Below are 17548 nucleotides of genomic sequence, written 5' to 3'. Positions count from 1 at the left end.
CTATTGACTTATATATGTCTGTCTCACGATCAATCAAATAATCAGTCAGTGAGTCACAGATGATGGCAAAGTTGCGTCACGTGATGCTAATTCACATAAACTAAAGATTAAAGGGCTAAATATTCATTCCTCACCTGACTGGCCTATTGACGAGTACCTATACGAGCACAGGAAATGCTTAAGCGGTGGGTGCGAGGTTAGGGAGAATAGAACGTTTTGTGAAGGTGGTAACTGGCGCGTGTGGGAGAGGGGGGGTATATAAGCAGTGAAAGGCAACCTAGAAACGAAAAAACGAAAAACTTGGAAAAATAATGTTGCAGAGTTGTGTCTTCTCAGGTGCTGCCAAGGGTTTACGGTTTATTATTTTCCCGCAGTGGACACACATACACAGACCCCACTATATATACACTTTCCTAAGAGACACTAATCCCTCATAATTATTACCCAGGGGCTTCATGTTGTGTGCTAAGCGAGATAAAAGACCATAATAATGAGCAGTACAAACAGAGATGGTGCATGGGTACGTGTGTTGCCACTTGCCAATAATTAAGCTCCCCCGTACAAAGCCTAGCTCCGAGGGACCGTGCAGGGAACCTTAACGCCGAGTCTCCGTGTGTCAGAGTCGCACGTGGTTTGCTGCCGCTCATTCCGTCACTCTCCTTTGCTAACAGTCTTAGAAAAAAGTGTGCGTGAGAGATTTTAAAGGCAACCACGCTGCTCTGGGAACCTTCATTTTGGTCTGCTACCCGCTGCACAACGCAACACGCAATAGGATATCACTCATTGTGCTTTGGCTGACTGTGTACGTGTGTTAGTGGGTGACAAGAAGTTGATACAAGATATGATACAATATAACTTCCACGGCAAAGAAATCGAACATAACAAATTAATACAGCATCACATGAACATCCAGTGAAGACAATTGCACAGCCTTCCAAGAATCTGCCAGCTGCTGATAGCATGTATGCACAGCGCCAACGTCCTGCACATAATAATGATACGGCGCCACCGCGGGAATCCCACAGATCGACACACCTCCTGCAGCATTGAAGGAATCAGCTGCCATCGCCAACTGCGTCATTCCGGACCACAGACAAGGAAGGATAAGTGTGAGCCATACGAGTATCACGAGTTTTGAAGGACACACGGAATAACAATCACTGGAGAAGACGGATAGTGCTTGATTCCCTGACAGAACCATTATAATAATCTACGCCACACACGGGCAGTAACAACTTGGCAAGGGAGTCCGAACAAAACACACCGGCCGGGAACTCCCCTTCAGCAACTTTCAGCTTTGCGTGACGTGCGAGGTATATGCATTCCGGATCCCCTTGCACTCTTTCTCATTACCACAAAGTATCACAAGCCCGTCACATTACAATTCACGTTGAGTTACAGTTAACTAAACCACAATATCTATCATAAGCTAGGCGAACTAAAGCAGTGAACCTAACGTGTCGATCATAACTATATCATAATCTGAAGTGAACTCAACAACAGATAATAAGCTCACAGTGAACTTAGCAACATCACTTAGCAGGAGCTACAGTGAACTTAACTCCAGTGAAACTCGTGAAATTAGCAAGATCATTGGCTACAGTGCACTTATAACCTCAAGATCCCAAGGTGCAACAAACTTAAAACCTCTCCAACACAAACTGAATGGACCGCCCAAGATCACAAACAAAGCTTAATCTCTCTAGACCATAGGATAGTGAACTTAACCTACGATTCAAAGGTTGAACAGTGAACGTCCCTCTTCCTATAGCTGCCCTGACGACCTGTAGTGATGGCCCCATTTCTGAAGGCCTTTCCTAAGCTTTTTAAGACTCGCAAGCCACGAAATTCAATTGCAACGCTCCTTAGTTACTCGACCTCCTCTTTGGCCAGCACATCGACCTCCTCCTGCAGTTCCTCTGTGCCGCCTGCCTCCTCTCCCCTCCCTTCCCCGCCCTCGCCTTCGCCTTCAGAGGGTTTTGGGCAGCTCAGCAGTAGTCTTCCCATCATGGAGCGTCGCGTGGAGGCCGCTAACACCCCAGCAAGGTAAGGTCACGCATGTCCAGTCGTGTAGGTGTTCTCTTGAAAACCTCCACCTTGACAAAAACATCAATGACCAGTCCGTATCCTCATATTTTCGGGTAAATGTTCAGAGAGTTGCCCATCTCAAAATTTGATACACTGGCTATTTATTTCGGGCCACAATATTGTGCTTTTTCATTTCGAGATAGTTTTTTTCTTCGGAAACTACGAAAACGTGACTTAATTATTGCAATTTCATCATCCGCCGCCGCCGCCGCAAAATAGCTCGCAGAGGGTTTAGGGTGGAGGAACATATTAAAACTATCCCAACCGAACTTTACGATCTAACAGCTAACGGAGGGCTACGCCCCCCTCGACCCCCTTCTAACTAGGGGGGTTGCGCTCCCCCTGGACCTCCCTTCTAACCAGGGGGGCTGCGCTCCCCCTGGACCCCCCCACATGTATATGCGACTAGAGAAGTACAACAGTAGTAGGTAGAACACCGTATAATTAATCTAACCTTACCTGGCGAGTGTGGCCCAAATTATTGAGAATCGTACGCTATCGCTCCCACGCCCGGGCCCATGACACCGCGGCCTGCAAAAAAAAACCCACTAACTTTTAAAAAAATCGATAGCAGCGTTTCTATCAATTTGCAATGCATAGGGGAGAGCGGTGATGATTCGGACAGTGGGATGGTCCGGCCATCGCACTTATTGTAAAGTGTATGGGACTGAGTGCCGCGAGATTTTGTGTGAATGCGCAAAACTTTGTTGCCTTGGCCCACAAAGGGACAACCACGCCCTCAGAGCTGTTTTTTTTGGCTGCAAGTCCTATTTTATGTTTTTTTGCATCTCGTATGTAATATTTTCAGGGTGTATCGTAAGCTCTCGCTTCAAAAACGTGCTAATTAGCGAGATGTAAATTATTTCAGTGATGCAGCGATGCACGGCGAAGGTATTGCCGTATAACGCGATCACCCAGCTCTCGTGCTGGAAAAGGAGTGTGACCACACATTTGCTTTTTATAGAGTCGTGATGATTCGGACGGTTGATTTTTTCATGATTTTTATTAAATTTATATCAATTTAAACATTATAGGTGTTGCAACGGTTATAAAAAGGTTAATTTGGTTGATTTATATTCAGATATTATCCTTGTGAGAAGAGAAGGAAGCCATAATACCAAAATTTTTGTGATATTTCTTGTAGTTCTCCTTTTATTTTTTTTCCCTTCTAAATATCAAGAGGATTTTTTTTTTTTTTTTTTTTACGTTGTTGCCTATTGCGCCGGTAGGCATCTTCCCGGTGGGGCCTGATGGTCGGCCCAAGGCTTCTTCCAGGTGGGGCCTGATGGTCGGCCCAAGGCTTCTTCCAGGTGGGGCCCGATGGTCGGCCCAGCCCGTTCTGGCGCAGGCGAGTGTTTATTGGCTCATGCTGCCCCCCGGAACTCGTTCTTGATTCGCTTGGACGGCTTCCTCTAGAGTCCGGGTTGATGGATGGTCTTCAGGACAGCATGTGGGTAGTTTTAAGCCACTCGGCGGTGACTGAAAAATCCGAGTGGTAGCGTGAGGATTCGAACCCGCGTCGTCCATCACGCGGCGAATGTGGGTCCAGTACGCTATCACTTCGGCCACCGCCTACCCTACTTTTGTCCTTATACAAATGTTTTGTAGAAGATATAATCTCGTTTATTAGCCAATCAAACTTAAGTTATATTAATATTATGGTGAGTATTATGAGTGTCCGTACCATCCCACCTCCCTGGCCGAACCATCACCACGGGTGGGGATGGTTCGGACGATTTAGAAACTTGTCTTTCATCACCTTCATCTGAAAACTGGAAATAGCTACGAGTGTCATATTAGCAGCCTAAAGAGCCAAATGATGGAGGAACATTTTGAGATCAACAAAATTACACTACTTCTTAAACTTCTTTTTCTAAAAATATTTTTCTAAAAAGTGTCCGAATCATACCGGCTCTCCCCTATATATGGGGTTCAAAATGCATAGAATAATGAGATCTAATCCATGGTTAGGGTGAGAAGTACCACAGTGAGATGGGCAACTCTCTGAACATATACCAATTTTCGGCACCCACAATAAGTGTCTAAAGGCCGCGAAAGTGATTAATCGGGTTATGATTTTTTTCTTTTTTAGTTCATGGTACAGGTTAAAAATAACGGTAGCATGCACGGGTGTTTTTGGTGTTTGTATGCATTGGTTTACATTAAATCGGTTTAACCTGCTGCTGACATCAAATGGCCGCTCTGCAGTGTCATACACTACAAGAAAAAAATAGAAGACTTTTCCGTCTGGCTCGCGCGGGTCAGCGACACGGGGAGGGAGGCAAGGGGGTTCACGCAAAAAAACACTGTATGCAGGTTCCACTTCACTGCAAAGCACAGCAGCACAATACCCAGCTCCTTTAGGCAAAACTACACCAAAATCCAGGCACAAACAGGCTACCAGGCAGGCAACACAGGGGCGGACTCGTACACGTACATCCTCTCTCGTCTCCAAGCCGACTGTCTCGTCGGTCGTCGCCGCAACGAGGCACGTCGCCTGCCTCGCCGCTCCACACACACACTATACCCCTTCGCGCTCAAACTCAAACTCCTCCGTGGCACAAACCTCACCCATACACAAACACACGTACAAACAAACCCACTAGTGTAATAATAATAAAAACAATGATACAACTATTACTGCTACTACCAGGGCCTTGATTTCAGTGGGGGGGGGGCGCTTGTCTTCAAAGTTTCTATATCGGCCTCAAAATGCCTCCTCAAAACTGCTTATTATTATTTTTTTTAATTCCCCCACCTAATAATAATGTAACAATGATAATAAACTACTGACTGAATCTCCCTTTGTTCTACCTACAGGCTACAGCATAGGCTGTGAAAAATTAAATCAAAACTTTAAAAAAATATACTTGCTAATACATGTCCCTCTCTTCCATCCTGAACCTGGTTCCTGACTACAGACGTGAGCAGACTGCAAGTCTGAGGCACCTGCACAAGCTGCTGCTCCAGGACCTGCAGAGCATGGTGGGGCAGGAGAGGTGAGGAATGCTGGACTGATGTACAGTAAAAAGCTGTTCGTTGAGTTCTATGGCCCGTATTACTAAACATTTCGTCGCCTAAATTAACCTATTTGACAAGGCTTTCATAAGAGTTTTGGGCATTTCCAGTAGTTTTATGACCCTGGTGGGAGTCTGACCCTTCTTCTGTACCATGAACCTAAAGAACCACTCATTAGAACCCAATTGATCCCCTCTTTGACCTTTAGAAATAGTTGATGTGAGAAGTCAGTGTCTTGTAATACCGACCTATGAGTAAAAAAATCCATTGTGTCCAAATTTGTGAACAGAATATCATAATTCCCTCAAAACAAATGTCTACTCTCTGGGTTCTTGAAGACAGGAAATGATATACTATAAAAAAAGAAAAACTGCCACACACTGATCCCAAAACTAAATTAGGAGATGCCAAAATATAATGTAAACAGGACATTACATAGAATTCCTCCTAAAAACAAGTCTGCATGGTTTCTTGAAGGCACTGAATGATAAAGAAAAGATAAAAAAGCAGCTCCACTCCACTCTACTTCCTTGAAATAAATTAGATGCCATAGGAGTATAAAAATGCTTCAAACACACTTTCCCTCCATAAAAATAATGAAATGCCAATACAAGTAAAATTATATGAAGTATCACTTGGTTTGGCATTTTCCAGGGCAAATGCAATCTACACCAACCACGTCTACCGCAGCAAATATCTTCTAGTGTACGGAGACGAGGAGAGGGAAGCAGCACTAGCAGAGAAGCTCAAGAGAGTGCTGGAGGAGGAGGGTCAGGCAGTGGAGGGACCATGGTGCATCAGAGGTGGGGACCTTATACTGGAGGCTTGGCAGAGACTATCAAGCCGGGCAGCAGCGGTGGTGGTGTTGGTGTCTCCTGCCCTTTTCCAGGACCTAGATTTGTGTCGCTGTTTGGCAGAGATGCAGTATTCCCACCCAGACACCATAGCACCTCTCTTCCTTGATTCTTATTCTCCCCGGAACCTGCCAGCAGACTTGACCTTCCTCTCCCACGCTGGAGGCAGGAGCGTTCCCCAAAGTCACTGGGACCCGCAGTCTTTTGTCAAGTCCTTGGTGGAGAGATGCCAGCACTTAAGGTACTTCTGTCGGGAGATAGCGATTCTGAACTCCATCCTGGATAGCCTGAAGGAGAATGCAGATTATGTGTGTCCCTGTGGCAGGTGCTGAAGTCAACATTTTCCTTCATTGAAGTTACCAGTGATTGAAACATTTAATTTGGGACATATAGGTCATGAAGCCCCTCTTGGACAGCCTGTGGGACAGTGCCGAGTATGTATGTCCTTGTGGCAGGTCCTGAGGCAAACACACCCGTCTTTCTAGTTCTTAAAGAAGAATTGTCAGTGTTTTAAGCACTTCCATTGGGGGTTACAGGTCTTTTGGCAGCTGCTGAAGCCAACCCAGACCTCAAGCTTCTCAAGGTTGGCTGTATGTTCCTGCAGAAGGCAATGAAGCAGATATGGTAATCCTGGATGATTTTCAGTGATTGGTAAAAGACCAAGGATGTCTAAATGTCCATTAATCAATGCCAACTTCGACAATTGACGTAGGATCACTGGAGGTCAGTAAAGACAGAACAAGAAGATACAGTATAATGGTACCAGTATAAATATCAGCCATGTTGGGGGTGACAAGTAAGCCCCTTCAAGAAGTGCCTATTGGCATTTTAGGCCTGCACATACATAAAAAGACCCTACGTATGTTCATCCCATTGGCAGTCCCATTTGTATGACTAAGGTGATGTCTTGCATTAATAAGTTTCCTCAAGAAATAAAAATGTATCTAGCCCTGTATTCATGGTTTTCCTGGAAATATATATTTTTTCTGATCACTGATTCCTACTACTCATAACCTTTGATGTGCCATACAATAATGGAGCAATAATTTATATATTTTTCTTGATTCAATAAAGTGATGTACAACTGTGTTACATTTCAATAGGGAGGAATATGTCAACTATGTTTACTCAATGAATAGAAAGAATGTACATGTTGGAAATAATGAGCCAAGTGTGTGGGTTCAATAGGGTATTAAAACATCATGAATGTATTTTTCTATTCATTTCTGCAGTTTCACACACATGTACACACAGGCAATCACACCCCAAGTCCACATTCACCACAAATCCACACCCACACATTTACACGCTCACTACCACATACTCACCAACTTCACAAAGCATGCTAATACTATGCCTCGCAAACACTGAGAAGGAGAACTTAAAACAATGTATATGCTATGCCCTTGTTGAGTAACCCTCTCTCCAATCAAAACGCTTTCTGGTATCTTGAGACAAAGACGGTGTGTAAGCTGCAGTAATTCTGTGACCAAGTAACCCTGCAGTGGCAGATTGTGTTTTGTGGAAGTGTAAATGCAATTTCTGCTTTAAAACTTGGAGATGTTTAGGCAAATAATTATCGTAGATATTTTGTGTTGTGAAAAAAGTGGCATCTACAATTGACAGTGTGCCAAAATTCTCCTTAATTTAAGAGAATTTATCAAAAAGAAGGAACATTAACAAAAGCTTTTACTGATGTTGAGCAGCACTAAAGGATGCCATATCACAGGGAAACAAACAGTGTCTGTCCAAACATCTGCCTTCTGACAAAGAGGTTTGTTCATGTTGTTATAATGCCACACATGAAAATAACTTTCTGAACCCCAAGGGAGACCATAAGAACAGGTGTCAGTATTATCTCAAATTCTGTACACCATACAGAAGTTGTCAATGTTGCATTCTTATTGCAATGTCACACAAGCAGTTTTTAGCAATGGCAACATTGTATTGTTGGATGCAAGCATTTTATACTGCAACCTTATGATTTTGAGAAAACAATGCTGCAGTACTGTGATACAAATAATGAGAAGATAATCAAAATATAATGTTATAAAAGCAGAGTCTGTGATCCTACTGCTTGTGTTTATGTAGTTAATTAGAGCAAAAATATTTTTTAGGTGACTAACCACTGAGGGTTTACTATACATAATGTGTCATACACCTCACAGTTCTGAAGTACACAAGCCTATGAAGTGTAATATTTATTTGTGCCCTTATGAAGTTGTGATATTCAGTACTATCTGTGGATGCCAACAACATGTACATCGTGTGACAATACCTGAGTGTGATGCAAGACAAAGAATGAAGTCTCCGTTTTTTTTTTTTTTTTAATTCAATGCCATAATTTCATATACGTATATACGTATTCTCTACAAAGTAGAACAAACTTGTCTTCACAGAGGATGATACTAAATGAAACTCCACACACACCATCATGCACTTTGGGTCCTAGACTGGCACTGTACTTCTTGAAGGCTCACTCTGGTGCAAGGTGAGTGGCACTGAGAGGAGGTGACAAGAAATGACTGCTGGCAAGACCAAAAGTATCCTCAAGTGTTATGTTACTTTGGTACAACACAACGGTGAAAAAAGTGGGAGTACAACTCTACACTGCTTTATAAACTAAAAAATATTGACAACTGTTTTTTATTGAGCATTTTGTACTCAATATGTGACTGTCACCATTCCCATCACAACTTGGGGTACTAATATCAATGTTCTGATGCAAATTACATGCGCTCACACATGCACACACACACATACCATTACATAAGTTATAACAATCTGTACAAAAGTTTCCCTAGGCCAGCACAGTCATCAGTATCCACGCAGGCCATTGTACACCTTTCCTATGGACTCCTGCTTCAGGATCTTCTTCAGGGCTGAAAGACAAGAGGCAAGTCAAATTGTCTACATCAACAAAATTATCAACATCAACAACTTTCCAAACTTCTTCCACTTATACATACTTCAAAGGACTGACATGTTATTCAGGCATTTGAATACATGTAAGAAGTGCCTAAACATGCCTGACAAAGTAAGATATATGATGTGTGTGAAGAGAAATTCATTTTTCATGAGGTGACAGCAGCCTCCATCTTGGACATGGTGCTAAATATTACGATGAGATAATGTTCTGCATATTCTTTTCTTTTTCCACTTTTTAATCTTGTGAAAATCAGATCCATATAACTTTTTTATCCACTCTCTAACCCTGTGAAAACCAAGTCCATAATTTTTTTTTGTTCACTCTTCAACCACTGAAAACTAATCCCAATTCTTTTTTTGTGGCCCATTTTCTATTCACCTGAAAAGTGGTACATTTTGGGGGGTTTCTTCTCTTTTCATTTAAAAAGATGCCTAATACTCCTTCATTTTTGTAGCCCATCATCCTCTCTCTGTCCTCTATTCATCTTAAGTGGTAATTTTTTTGGTTTATTCTCTATCCATATAAAACGCAGCCTAATATTCTTTTAATTTTTGTAGCTCATCCTCCCTCCCTCTTAAAACAACAGCCAACAGCCCCAACCACTCACCTTCCCTCTCCTCTGGCGTGAACTCTGCCTTGGGGAACTCCACGTCGAAGGTGATGTAGAGCGTGCCGAAGAGGTTGTTGTTGTCGTAGTTGGGCATGCCTTCGCCCTTCTTCCTGATCCTTGCGCTGGGCCACGTTGGCTTCTCCCTCACCACATGCACCTGGTAAACAAGGAAGGTGCAGAAAGGGAGTCAGTCATCAATGTTAAAGTATATCCTATTTTATGCAGTTAGTCAGGGAGGGGAGCGAAAAGAGTGCAAGACCAAATAGTGAAAAGAGTGCAAGACCAAATGGGTTTCTCCCTCACCACATGCACCTGGTAAACAAAGAAGGTGCAGAAAGGGAGTGAGTCATCAATGTTAAAATATCCTATTTTATGCAGTCAGTCAGGGAGGGGAGTGAAAAGAGTGCAAGACCAAATGGGTTTCTCCCTCACCACATGCACCTGGTAAACAATGAGGGTGAAGAGTGGGAGTCAGTCATTATTGTAAAGGTACTCTATCTTCTTTTCTGCCATCTGGGAGGGGAGTGAAAATGGCCTCCAGTAATGCAGGATGTTAACACTCATAAAGTAAGGCACTCTCAAACCGAGGTATTACTGTACTACATGGTGGAGGTCCCTGACAAACGCTTTACCATGTGGTTGTCCAGATGGGGAATGTCCAGCTCAAAGCCCAGCAAGGCCTCCTGCAGTGACAAGGTGACGTTGGTGTAGAGGTCGTCCCCGCGGCGCTCAAACCTGCAGGAAGGGCATCAAGGAAAGGAGGATGAGAACAGGTAACAGAGAGGATAATTAATTTCTTACCCCTCAATAAAGTTAGACTGGAAGAGCTTGTGCTATTGGTTCTACTGTAGGAAGTAAAATAATGATAATAAAAAAAAAAAAATGTGGTAATAATAACTACTACAATACTACTACTATTTCTACTACTACAGCTAATAATAATGAGAAAAAAAGTGGAAGAAAAAGATAAAGAAGATGAAGACAAACAGAGACAACCACAAAAATAAAGAAGCTGAAGGAATACATATAAAAAAATTTTTTAAAAAAAGCAGACAAAAACGACTAAAAATATAGGATACGTATACAAGATGATGATGAAAATGTAAACCAAGAAGATAATAACTAAGATGAAGATAGAAACAAAAGACAAAGACGACGGTGCAGAAAACAACAAAACCAAATAACAAGAAGCACAGGAGGAGGACAACAGCAACAACAATCACCACACACGACAGACACCACACAGAGGGCGCAACACTAACCTTGAGTGTGGCTGGGTCTTGATGCGGATGATGAGGTCTCCCGGATCACCATCAATGTGTGGCTCGCCCTCCCCGACAAACCGGTGCTCCTGCCCGTCCACCATGCCCGGCTCGATCTCAAACTCCAGCGTGCGTTCCTCGTTCACCAGCCTGTTTGGGGGGATGGTCGTCAATCATTATCAACGTTTTATTGTCTGTAGCGAAGGTGGGAAGCAAAAGTGGCCTCAGTCAGTCAAGTGGGTGGAAAGTATAAAGAGTTTGTGATTTCATGCTTGTTGTTGAGGAATGAATGTAGTTTGAAAAGGGATGGAAATAAAGGGAGAGTGAGTTTAATCTATTGCAAGGGTGGGGAGATGAAATAGCCTCTGTCAAGTGGGCAAGAAAAATATAAATGTAAGTGGTTTGAAATGAATAGAAACAAAGGGAGACTGACTTTATGCATTAGAGCCTGATGCTAGAGGAAGAGTAAAAAAAGGATGAAAACAAAGGTAGTAAAAAAAGATATAACAAAAGAGAGAAATAGGAAAAAGAAAAAGATTATGCCTTACTATCCCCTTTTACCTACACCCGCCTTCCTCCCCTCACTCCTACTCACTTCACGTTGGGGCACTCGTCGCACACCTGCTGCTGCGTCATCTGGAACCGCCCTGGACCCAGCTGTCGCGTCACCATCTCCTGCCGACAGTTGCAGCGCCTCGTTCCCGCAGCGGCTCGCATCACTGGCTTGTTGCGCACCATCTGTGGAGGGTGTGTGCATGTGGTTAGTGGTGAGGAGGATGTGGAGGAGAGAAGGTAAGAGAAGGAGGAGGTGGGGAAGGAACAGAAAGAATGGGAGGATATGGTTGGAGGAAGTGGAGAGAAGGTAAGAGGAAAAGAGGTAGAAAGAATGGGAGGAAAGGGCAAAAGGAGGTGAAGATAGGAAGAGATGGAGGAAGAAAAAATGGGAGAAAATGGCAGGAGGAAGTGAAGAGAAGAGGAAAAAAAGGTGAAAGAAGGGGAGGAAAAGGTGGGAAGAAGAGGAGGAGGAGAATGACTGGGAGGAAATGGCAGGAGGAAGCAGGGAAAGTAAAAGAAGATATGAGGAGGAGGAAGCAAAACAAGAGCACAGGAGATGGAAGAAAAAAAAAGTGAAAAGGGATGAGAAAAACAAGAACACATTTATAGAGTCTGTGATATCACTGTCTGTCCCACACTCACACTCCACCTGATCAACCTCCATCAATCCACAACCACACACATTAGATGATACACACATACACACACACAAAAAAGGATTAATCTAGACACACACACACACACACATACATAATCAGACTAAAAAGAAAAGAAAAAAAAAAGTTGACTGACATAGACTACGCAAATTAACAGACAGACAACAAAAATAAAGTTAAACCAAAAATAATTACACCATATAAAGAGTAATACACACACACACGCACACACACACCTCCACAAAGTTCCCGACATAGAGCTCCTCAAGGGTGACGTGCATGTCCATTGTGACGTCTCCCCCCCTCGCTGCCTCTCTCTCCCGGCCGCCGCCTCCGCCGCCCCCAAAGCCGAAGCCAAAGTCCCCGAAGAAGCTGGCGAAGGGGTCCATCCCACCGAAGCCATCCTCCTTGGCCACGCACTCCTCGCCACACCTGAAGTACCAAGTCACATTTATTCCCCATTTATCCCTTTTATTTTTTTGACAACCATCATTACACTTCCTTTCCCTTCATTCTCTCCCATTACATTTTCCCTTTTCCTTCACATCTATTTTTCATGGTTGTTATATTCCCATTTTCACACCTTTATTTCTTTTATTGCTATGATTATGCTTTCCTCGCTTTTTCTTTTTTTTACAGCAAGGGAGGCAGCTCAAGGGCAATAAGGAAAATTGGGCAAGAAAAAAGCCTGGTAGATGCTGGTCCGACAGAAGGAAAAAGAACGAGAGGGCAGAGGAGAGGTCAGAATAGAGGTCAATTTCTCTATAAATGCTTTCAGTTTTTTCTCATCCTTTTTCACTCTTTTTTTCTTCCCTCTCTTGCCCTTTATTTTGCTTCCTCCCCATGTCTTCTTTTTCTTTCTCCACTTCCTCCTGCCATTTCCTTTCATTCATTCTCATTCTCCTCCTGCCTTTTCCTCTTCTTCTTTCTCCTCTTCCCTTACCTTATTCTCCGTTTGAAAGTGTTACATATAAGTCCTTCTCTTTCCTTGCCTTATTTTTTGTATGTTTGAAATGCTCTTGGTACATATATAAATACATTAACTTTTTATCTGTATCTCTTAGCATGTATAGGAACCCAGTTTGAATTACAGTGGAGAATGTGATCAAATACATGTTAGTCTGTCTGCCCATTTTATTGGCGCGCACACACACACACACACACACACACACATTCAAAACACCTGGAACTAACACCTGAGAACACCCGCTGGCACCATTTAAATCATCTATTCATTCACAACATCTGCCTCACCTCCACCTGCCATTGATATACCACCATCATCACCACCACCACCACTCCCTCACCATCTTACATATTGAGCTGCTTCAGTCCTCCTCATCTTCTAATCATAACCTTAACCATCAACACACTATTATTCTTGTTTTATCATTATTTTTTTTTTGCTTGTGTGTGTGTGTGTGTGTGTGTGTGTGTGTGTGTGTGTGTGTGTGTGTGTGTGTGTGTGTGTGTGTGTTGTTTTCTATTTGCTTTTTTAACAGAACTGAGTGAAGCAATATTTTTTTGGCAAATGATGAACTCCTATCATATTTTCAGCTCTAGCATAGGTAGTTTACTCCTCTCAGTCTATATCTTCATTCATGTTTTATTGTAATCCTCTTTATTCATTATCTATTACAGTCGTCCCTCAAATAGTATGGTTTCCAATAGTTCGGTTTTGGTTTTATGTGGATTTTCTAAGATGATTTTTAAGGATTTTTAAATATCCCAATGAGCAGGAAATTTAAAAGTCCTAAAAGATCTTCTATGACAATCCGTATAAAACCGAAACCAAACTATTGGAAACCGTACTGTTTGAGGGACGACTGTATATATTATAGTATATTATAATTCTCTTTAGTCATTATCTATTATTCTGCCTCATTTATTCACTATCATGTCTGTCCTCATACTACCCCTTCCCCTGAATCACTCACCTCCCCCCCTCCATAGCAACATGATCTGCCTCCTCCTTTAACCCGGTAGGTGCGGGATCATGTTTCTAAAAGGTCCCTCTAAGCGAGAAAAATGAGAAAAAAATCATAACACGCAAACCATTTCATAATATATGTCAATGCATTTGTGATCAGTTTATGTATCATCTATTTTGGGGGGTTTAGGGGGGTAGGTATATCATGGCAAAAATTTGGCCCGTCACTGGTACACGGTAAAGCCACAAATTTGGCCCGTCGCTGCTACCAGTTAACTGTTGCACTTCTGTCACACACATGCATGCCCTCTCATCAAACAACCAGCACTTCATACCATTCAATTCTTCACCTACCACCAACCTAACTTAACCCAACAACCAGACTCAAACAAGCATTCCCTACCTTCAACCAGAGCACACTTCATACTATTCATTCCTTCACCTTCCCCCATCCAAGCCTAACCTAATGACCACTGACACACAAACATTCCCTCTCTTCAAACAAATAACAATTCATTATATTCAATCATTCCCCTTCAACAAAACCAACTTAAACTAATGGCCACCTCACACAAACATTCCCTCACTTTAAGCAAAAAACACCTTATACTATTCAATTATTCCCCTTTCACCAACATAACCTAACCTAACAACCAGCCTCATACAAGGACACCCTCTCTTCAGCCAACCAGAACTCCATACCATTTAACTCTTCACCTTCCACCAACCTAACCTAACAACTACCCCCACACAAGCATGCATTCCCTCTTTTTAAACAAACAAAGACTTTATATTATTCAATTATTCACCTTTCACAAACCTAACCTAACCTAATAGCCAGCCACTCACAAACAACAATCCCAATCTTCAACCAAACAGAGCTTTATACCATTCAATTATTCCCCTTCCACCAACCTAACCTAACCTAACAACCCTCATTCAACCTCCTCCACTCACCTATCATATTTTTGCCGCTTCTCCTCATCCACCAGCACCTCGTAGGCTGCCCCGAGGTCTTTGAACTTATCCTCGGCAAGTGGGTCGTCCTTGTTCTTGTCTGGATGGTACTCCTTGGCCAGCCGTCTGTAGGCTTTCTTGATCTGGTTCACCCCGGCATCCTTCGGCACCCCCAGGATCTTGTAGAAGTCCCGCCTATATTGAGGGAGGTGGCGTGAAAGGATTGATTTATACAACCATGCAAAGAAAAGTACCGTATATAAGGAAACTACTGCTTGAAAATAAGAGGAAAACATAAGAATGAATATATTATTTTAATAGATCTATTTACACAACCACATAAAGAAAATATATAAAACTAAACTGCTGCTTGAGAGTAAGAGGAAAACATTAAAATTAATGTACTGTATTATTCCTATATTCTGGAAAAAATGTAAGAAAGCTGTATATGAAACAAGGGGGTACAACCACACACAAAAAGGACAAGCATAGTGTTAGGGTTTTTGAAAAATTGAAACTTGAGTATGCATTTTCCTGCTGTTTTTATAAGCTATATATAGACAATTAATGGAATAAAAATGACAAAAAATCCTCAATATCCTCTGTCTCTAGATACTCAACAGAAAAAGGTAATTGTGGAGATTGACTCTGCGCCTCCAAAATACGAAATTACCCCTCCGTATTATAGGTAGTCAAGGGACGAAATACATCTCCCTCAACCATAACATGAAGGTGCAAGTACTTAAAAGAAAAGAAAATGGCTTAATCCCCTTCCCCTAACGATTTTGGGGGACATGTGGAAAATCAGGGTTTTTGGGTAGGGGAGCATATTTAAACTACTCCAACTGAACTTTACATAACCTAACCTCTAATGGGGGTGGCTTTGCGCCCCTTGACCCCCCTCCTAACCAGGGGGGGCACAGCCCCCCTGGAACCCACCCTACATATATGATGCGCTGGTAAAAATAGAGAAGCACAACAGTATGTGAGACCTTGGAAAGGTAACGTTATTATTCTTGTGGGGGCAATAATGCAGGCGAGTAGTGAATCTCCATATTTACCCAGAAAATTCATAATTTTTCGTTTTACTTTATCAGAAAGTGGACCTTTTAGCAGATAGGGGGGTCGTCCCCCTGGGTATGGCCCTGCAATGTCAGTAACAAGAGTGAGGGGCAGGGGCGGGGGGGGGGGGATGAGAACGAAAACGTGTTGAAAGGGATTAAAGACAGTTTCTAAGGATGAATTTGGGAGCGAGGAAGTGCATACATCTTCTAATTTGCTCGTGTGGCAGCGTGGCCGGGCCCTCGCGTCCAGGGAGGGAGGAAGGAAAACCGAGCTCGCGAGTGTCCTTCAAATCTGGCGGGGCGGGGCCGGGGAAGGTGTCCGGCTGCCATTGGCCACCGCTGCTCCTGGCCCTTCCTCGCTCCGTGCCGCCCCTCGCCTCCCGCCCGTGCCTCGGATCAAACTTATGGCCACCCCCGAGGCCATGAACCCCCGCGCGGCCACAGCACCGAGGCTAAATACAGATGTTTATGCGTCATCAGCTGATCCGCGGCACCCTTTGTTTACCTCGCCATTGCCTCCCGTCTCTGTGCGCCGGTCTTAAAATCATGAATGGCGAATGGCTCCGAGGGCCTTCATGTACTGACCCTCCAGTTTGTGTTGGTCTACTCACCCTGCTTCACACGATATGACGAGGAAGAGCAGCAAGGAGGCGACACACGTCCACCTCGGCGCCATCTTGACACTTCACTGATGGTCTTGGTCTGGGACTCGGGCCGAAGGATGAGTCTTATTAACCGGATAACAATATCTCTTTTCCTTATATATTAAAAAAATTAGCCTCTCTCTCTCTCTTATAATCTGACAAACTCGCTAGCATTTGGAGCTTTTAGATGGGAATGTTGTTTAATTATAAGGGGGGATAAGTAGGAGCAATAATAACGTGGTGAATAAATATGCTGGAGGGGCCGAGGAGGAGGAGCAGACGACGCGGAGGCTTGGGGTGATGCCACGTGTGCTTAGGGAGGGACTGGCTCGCCTTGCCCAGTGTCCACATATGATTTTTTTTTTCATTCATGCTCGTATCGCTCACGTTTACAGTAGTATGTCCTTGTCTTCAGGCCCTTTGCACACGGTTTATTTGCATGCATACATACATAAGTCAACTAAAAAATAAATAAATAAATAAAAAAAATTGTAATGGTTTAAATTTAGATTAGTTTTTCCTCCATCAGCCAGCCATTCCCAGCCTCCTTCCTCCCCCAATATCATAACCACTCATTTCACAATTTTTTACTACCATACAGCGATGGCGATATGATGTAAACCTCTCCTAGCTTAATTCTGAAGGAGAGACGATTATCTGTCTAGTACAAATGCACGTTACAATAAATAAGTAAATAAATACCAATGCGGCTTCATATTGAGTTTAAGTATATTTCTTTCCGGTCGTATAGAAGTTTATTCATGGGTAAAATGTCAAACTCCTCCCTTGTTTTGTTGCATCTTCCTCTTGTAACGATGAAAATAATGAGTCATATTGGCCGAAGAACGCAGCTATTTACACTTAATCAACGTATCAATAAAGTCCTAGGGATCTTCTCATCAAAATATTTTCAACTCACTTTTCACTCTCCACTTCCCTTATGAGGCCAGAAAGAAATTATAGATATGTGTAACGTGAATG

The 17548-nt window shown here is 42.9% G+C and overlaps 2 protein-coding genes across 3 annotated transcripts; one reads left to right on the top strand and one right to left on the bottom strand.

Moving 5' to 3' along the window:
- The first annotated feature begins 553 nt into the window (after positions 1–553).
- On the top strand, positions 554–6915 carry LOC127008231 (uncharacterized). Its single transcript, XM_050879967.1, has 3 exons — positions 554–2046; positions 5010–5087; positions 5761–6915. Exons 1-3 carry the CDS (start codon positions 1793–1795, stop codon positions 6290–6292), a joined length of 864 nt encoding a protein of 287 aa, XP_050735924.1. The 5' UTR covers positions 554–1792; the 3' UTR covers positions 6293–6915.
- Positions 6916–7167: 252 nt separating this feature from the next.
- LOC127008230 (dnaJ homolog shv-like) lies at positions 7168–16693 on the bottom strand. 2 transcript variants are annotated; one of them, XM_050879965.1, is made up of 8 exons: positions 16535–16693; positions 14860–15054; positions 12209–12404; positions 11357–11499; positions 10762–10911; positions 10132–10234; positions 9497–9656; positions 7168–8842 (listed from the first exon to the last, which is right to left on the bottom strand). In XM_050879965.1, the coding sequence occupies exons 1-8, from the start codon at positions 16597–16599 to the stop codon at positions 8778–8780; spliced, it is 1077 nt and encodes a 358-aa protein (XP_050735922.1). In that variant the 5' UTR covers positions 16600–16693; the 3' UTR covers positions 7168–8777. The 2 variants fall into 2 exon arrangements, with proteins under 2 accessions (XP_050735922.1, XP_050735923.1); XM_050879966.1 differs by lacking the exons at positions 7168–8842; positions 9497–9656 and adding an exon at positions 9710–9811.
- Between the last annotated feature and the right edge of the window lie 855 nt (positions 16694–17548).

Source organism: Eriocheir sinensis, chromosome 37 (assembly GCF_024679095.1).
Source record: "Eriocheir sinensis breed Jianghai 21 chromosome 37, ASM2467909v1, whole genome shotgun sequence".
Classification (NCBI taxonomy): domain Eukaryota; kingdom Metazoa; phylum Arthropoda; class Malacostraca; order Decapoda; family Varunidae; genus Eriocheir; species Eriocheir sinensis.
Note: the sequence above shows the minus strand (reverse complement) of the source record. Positions and strands in the feature narration are given on the sequence as shown.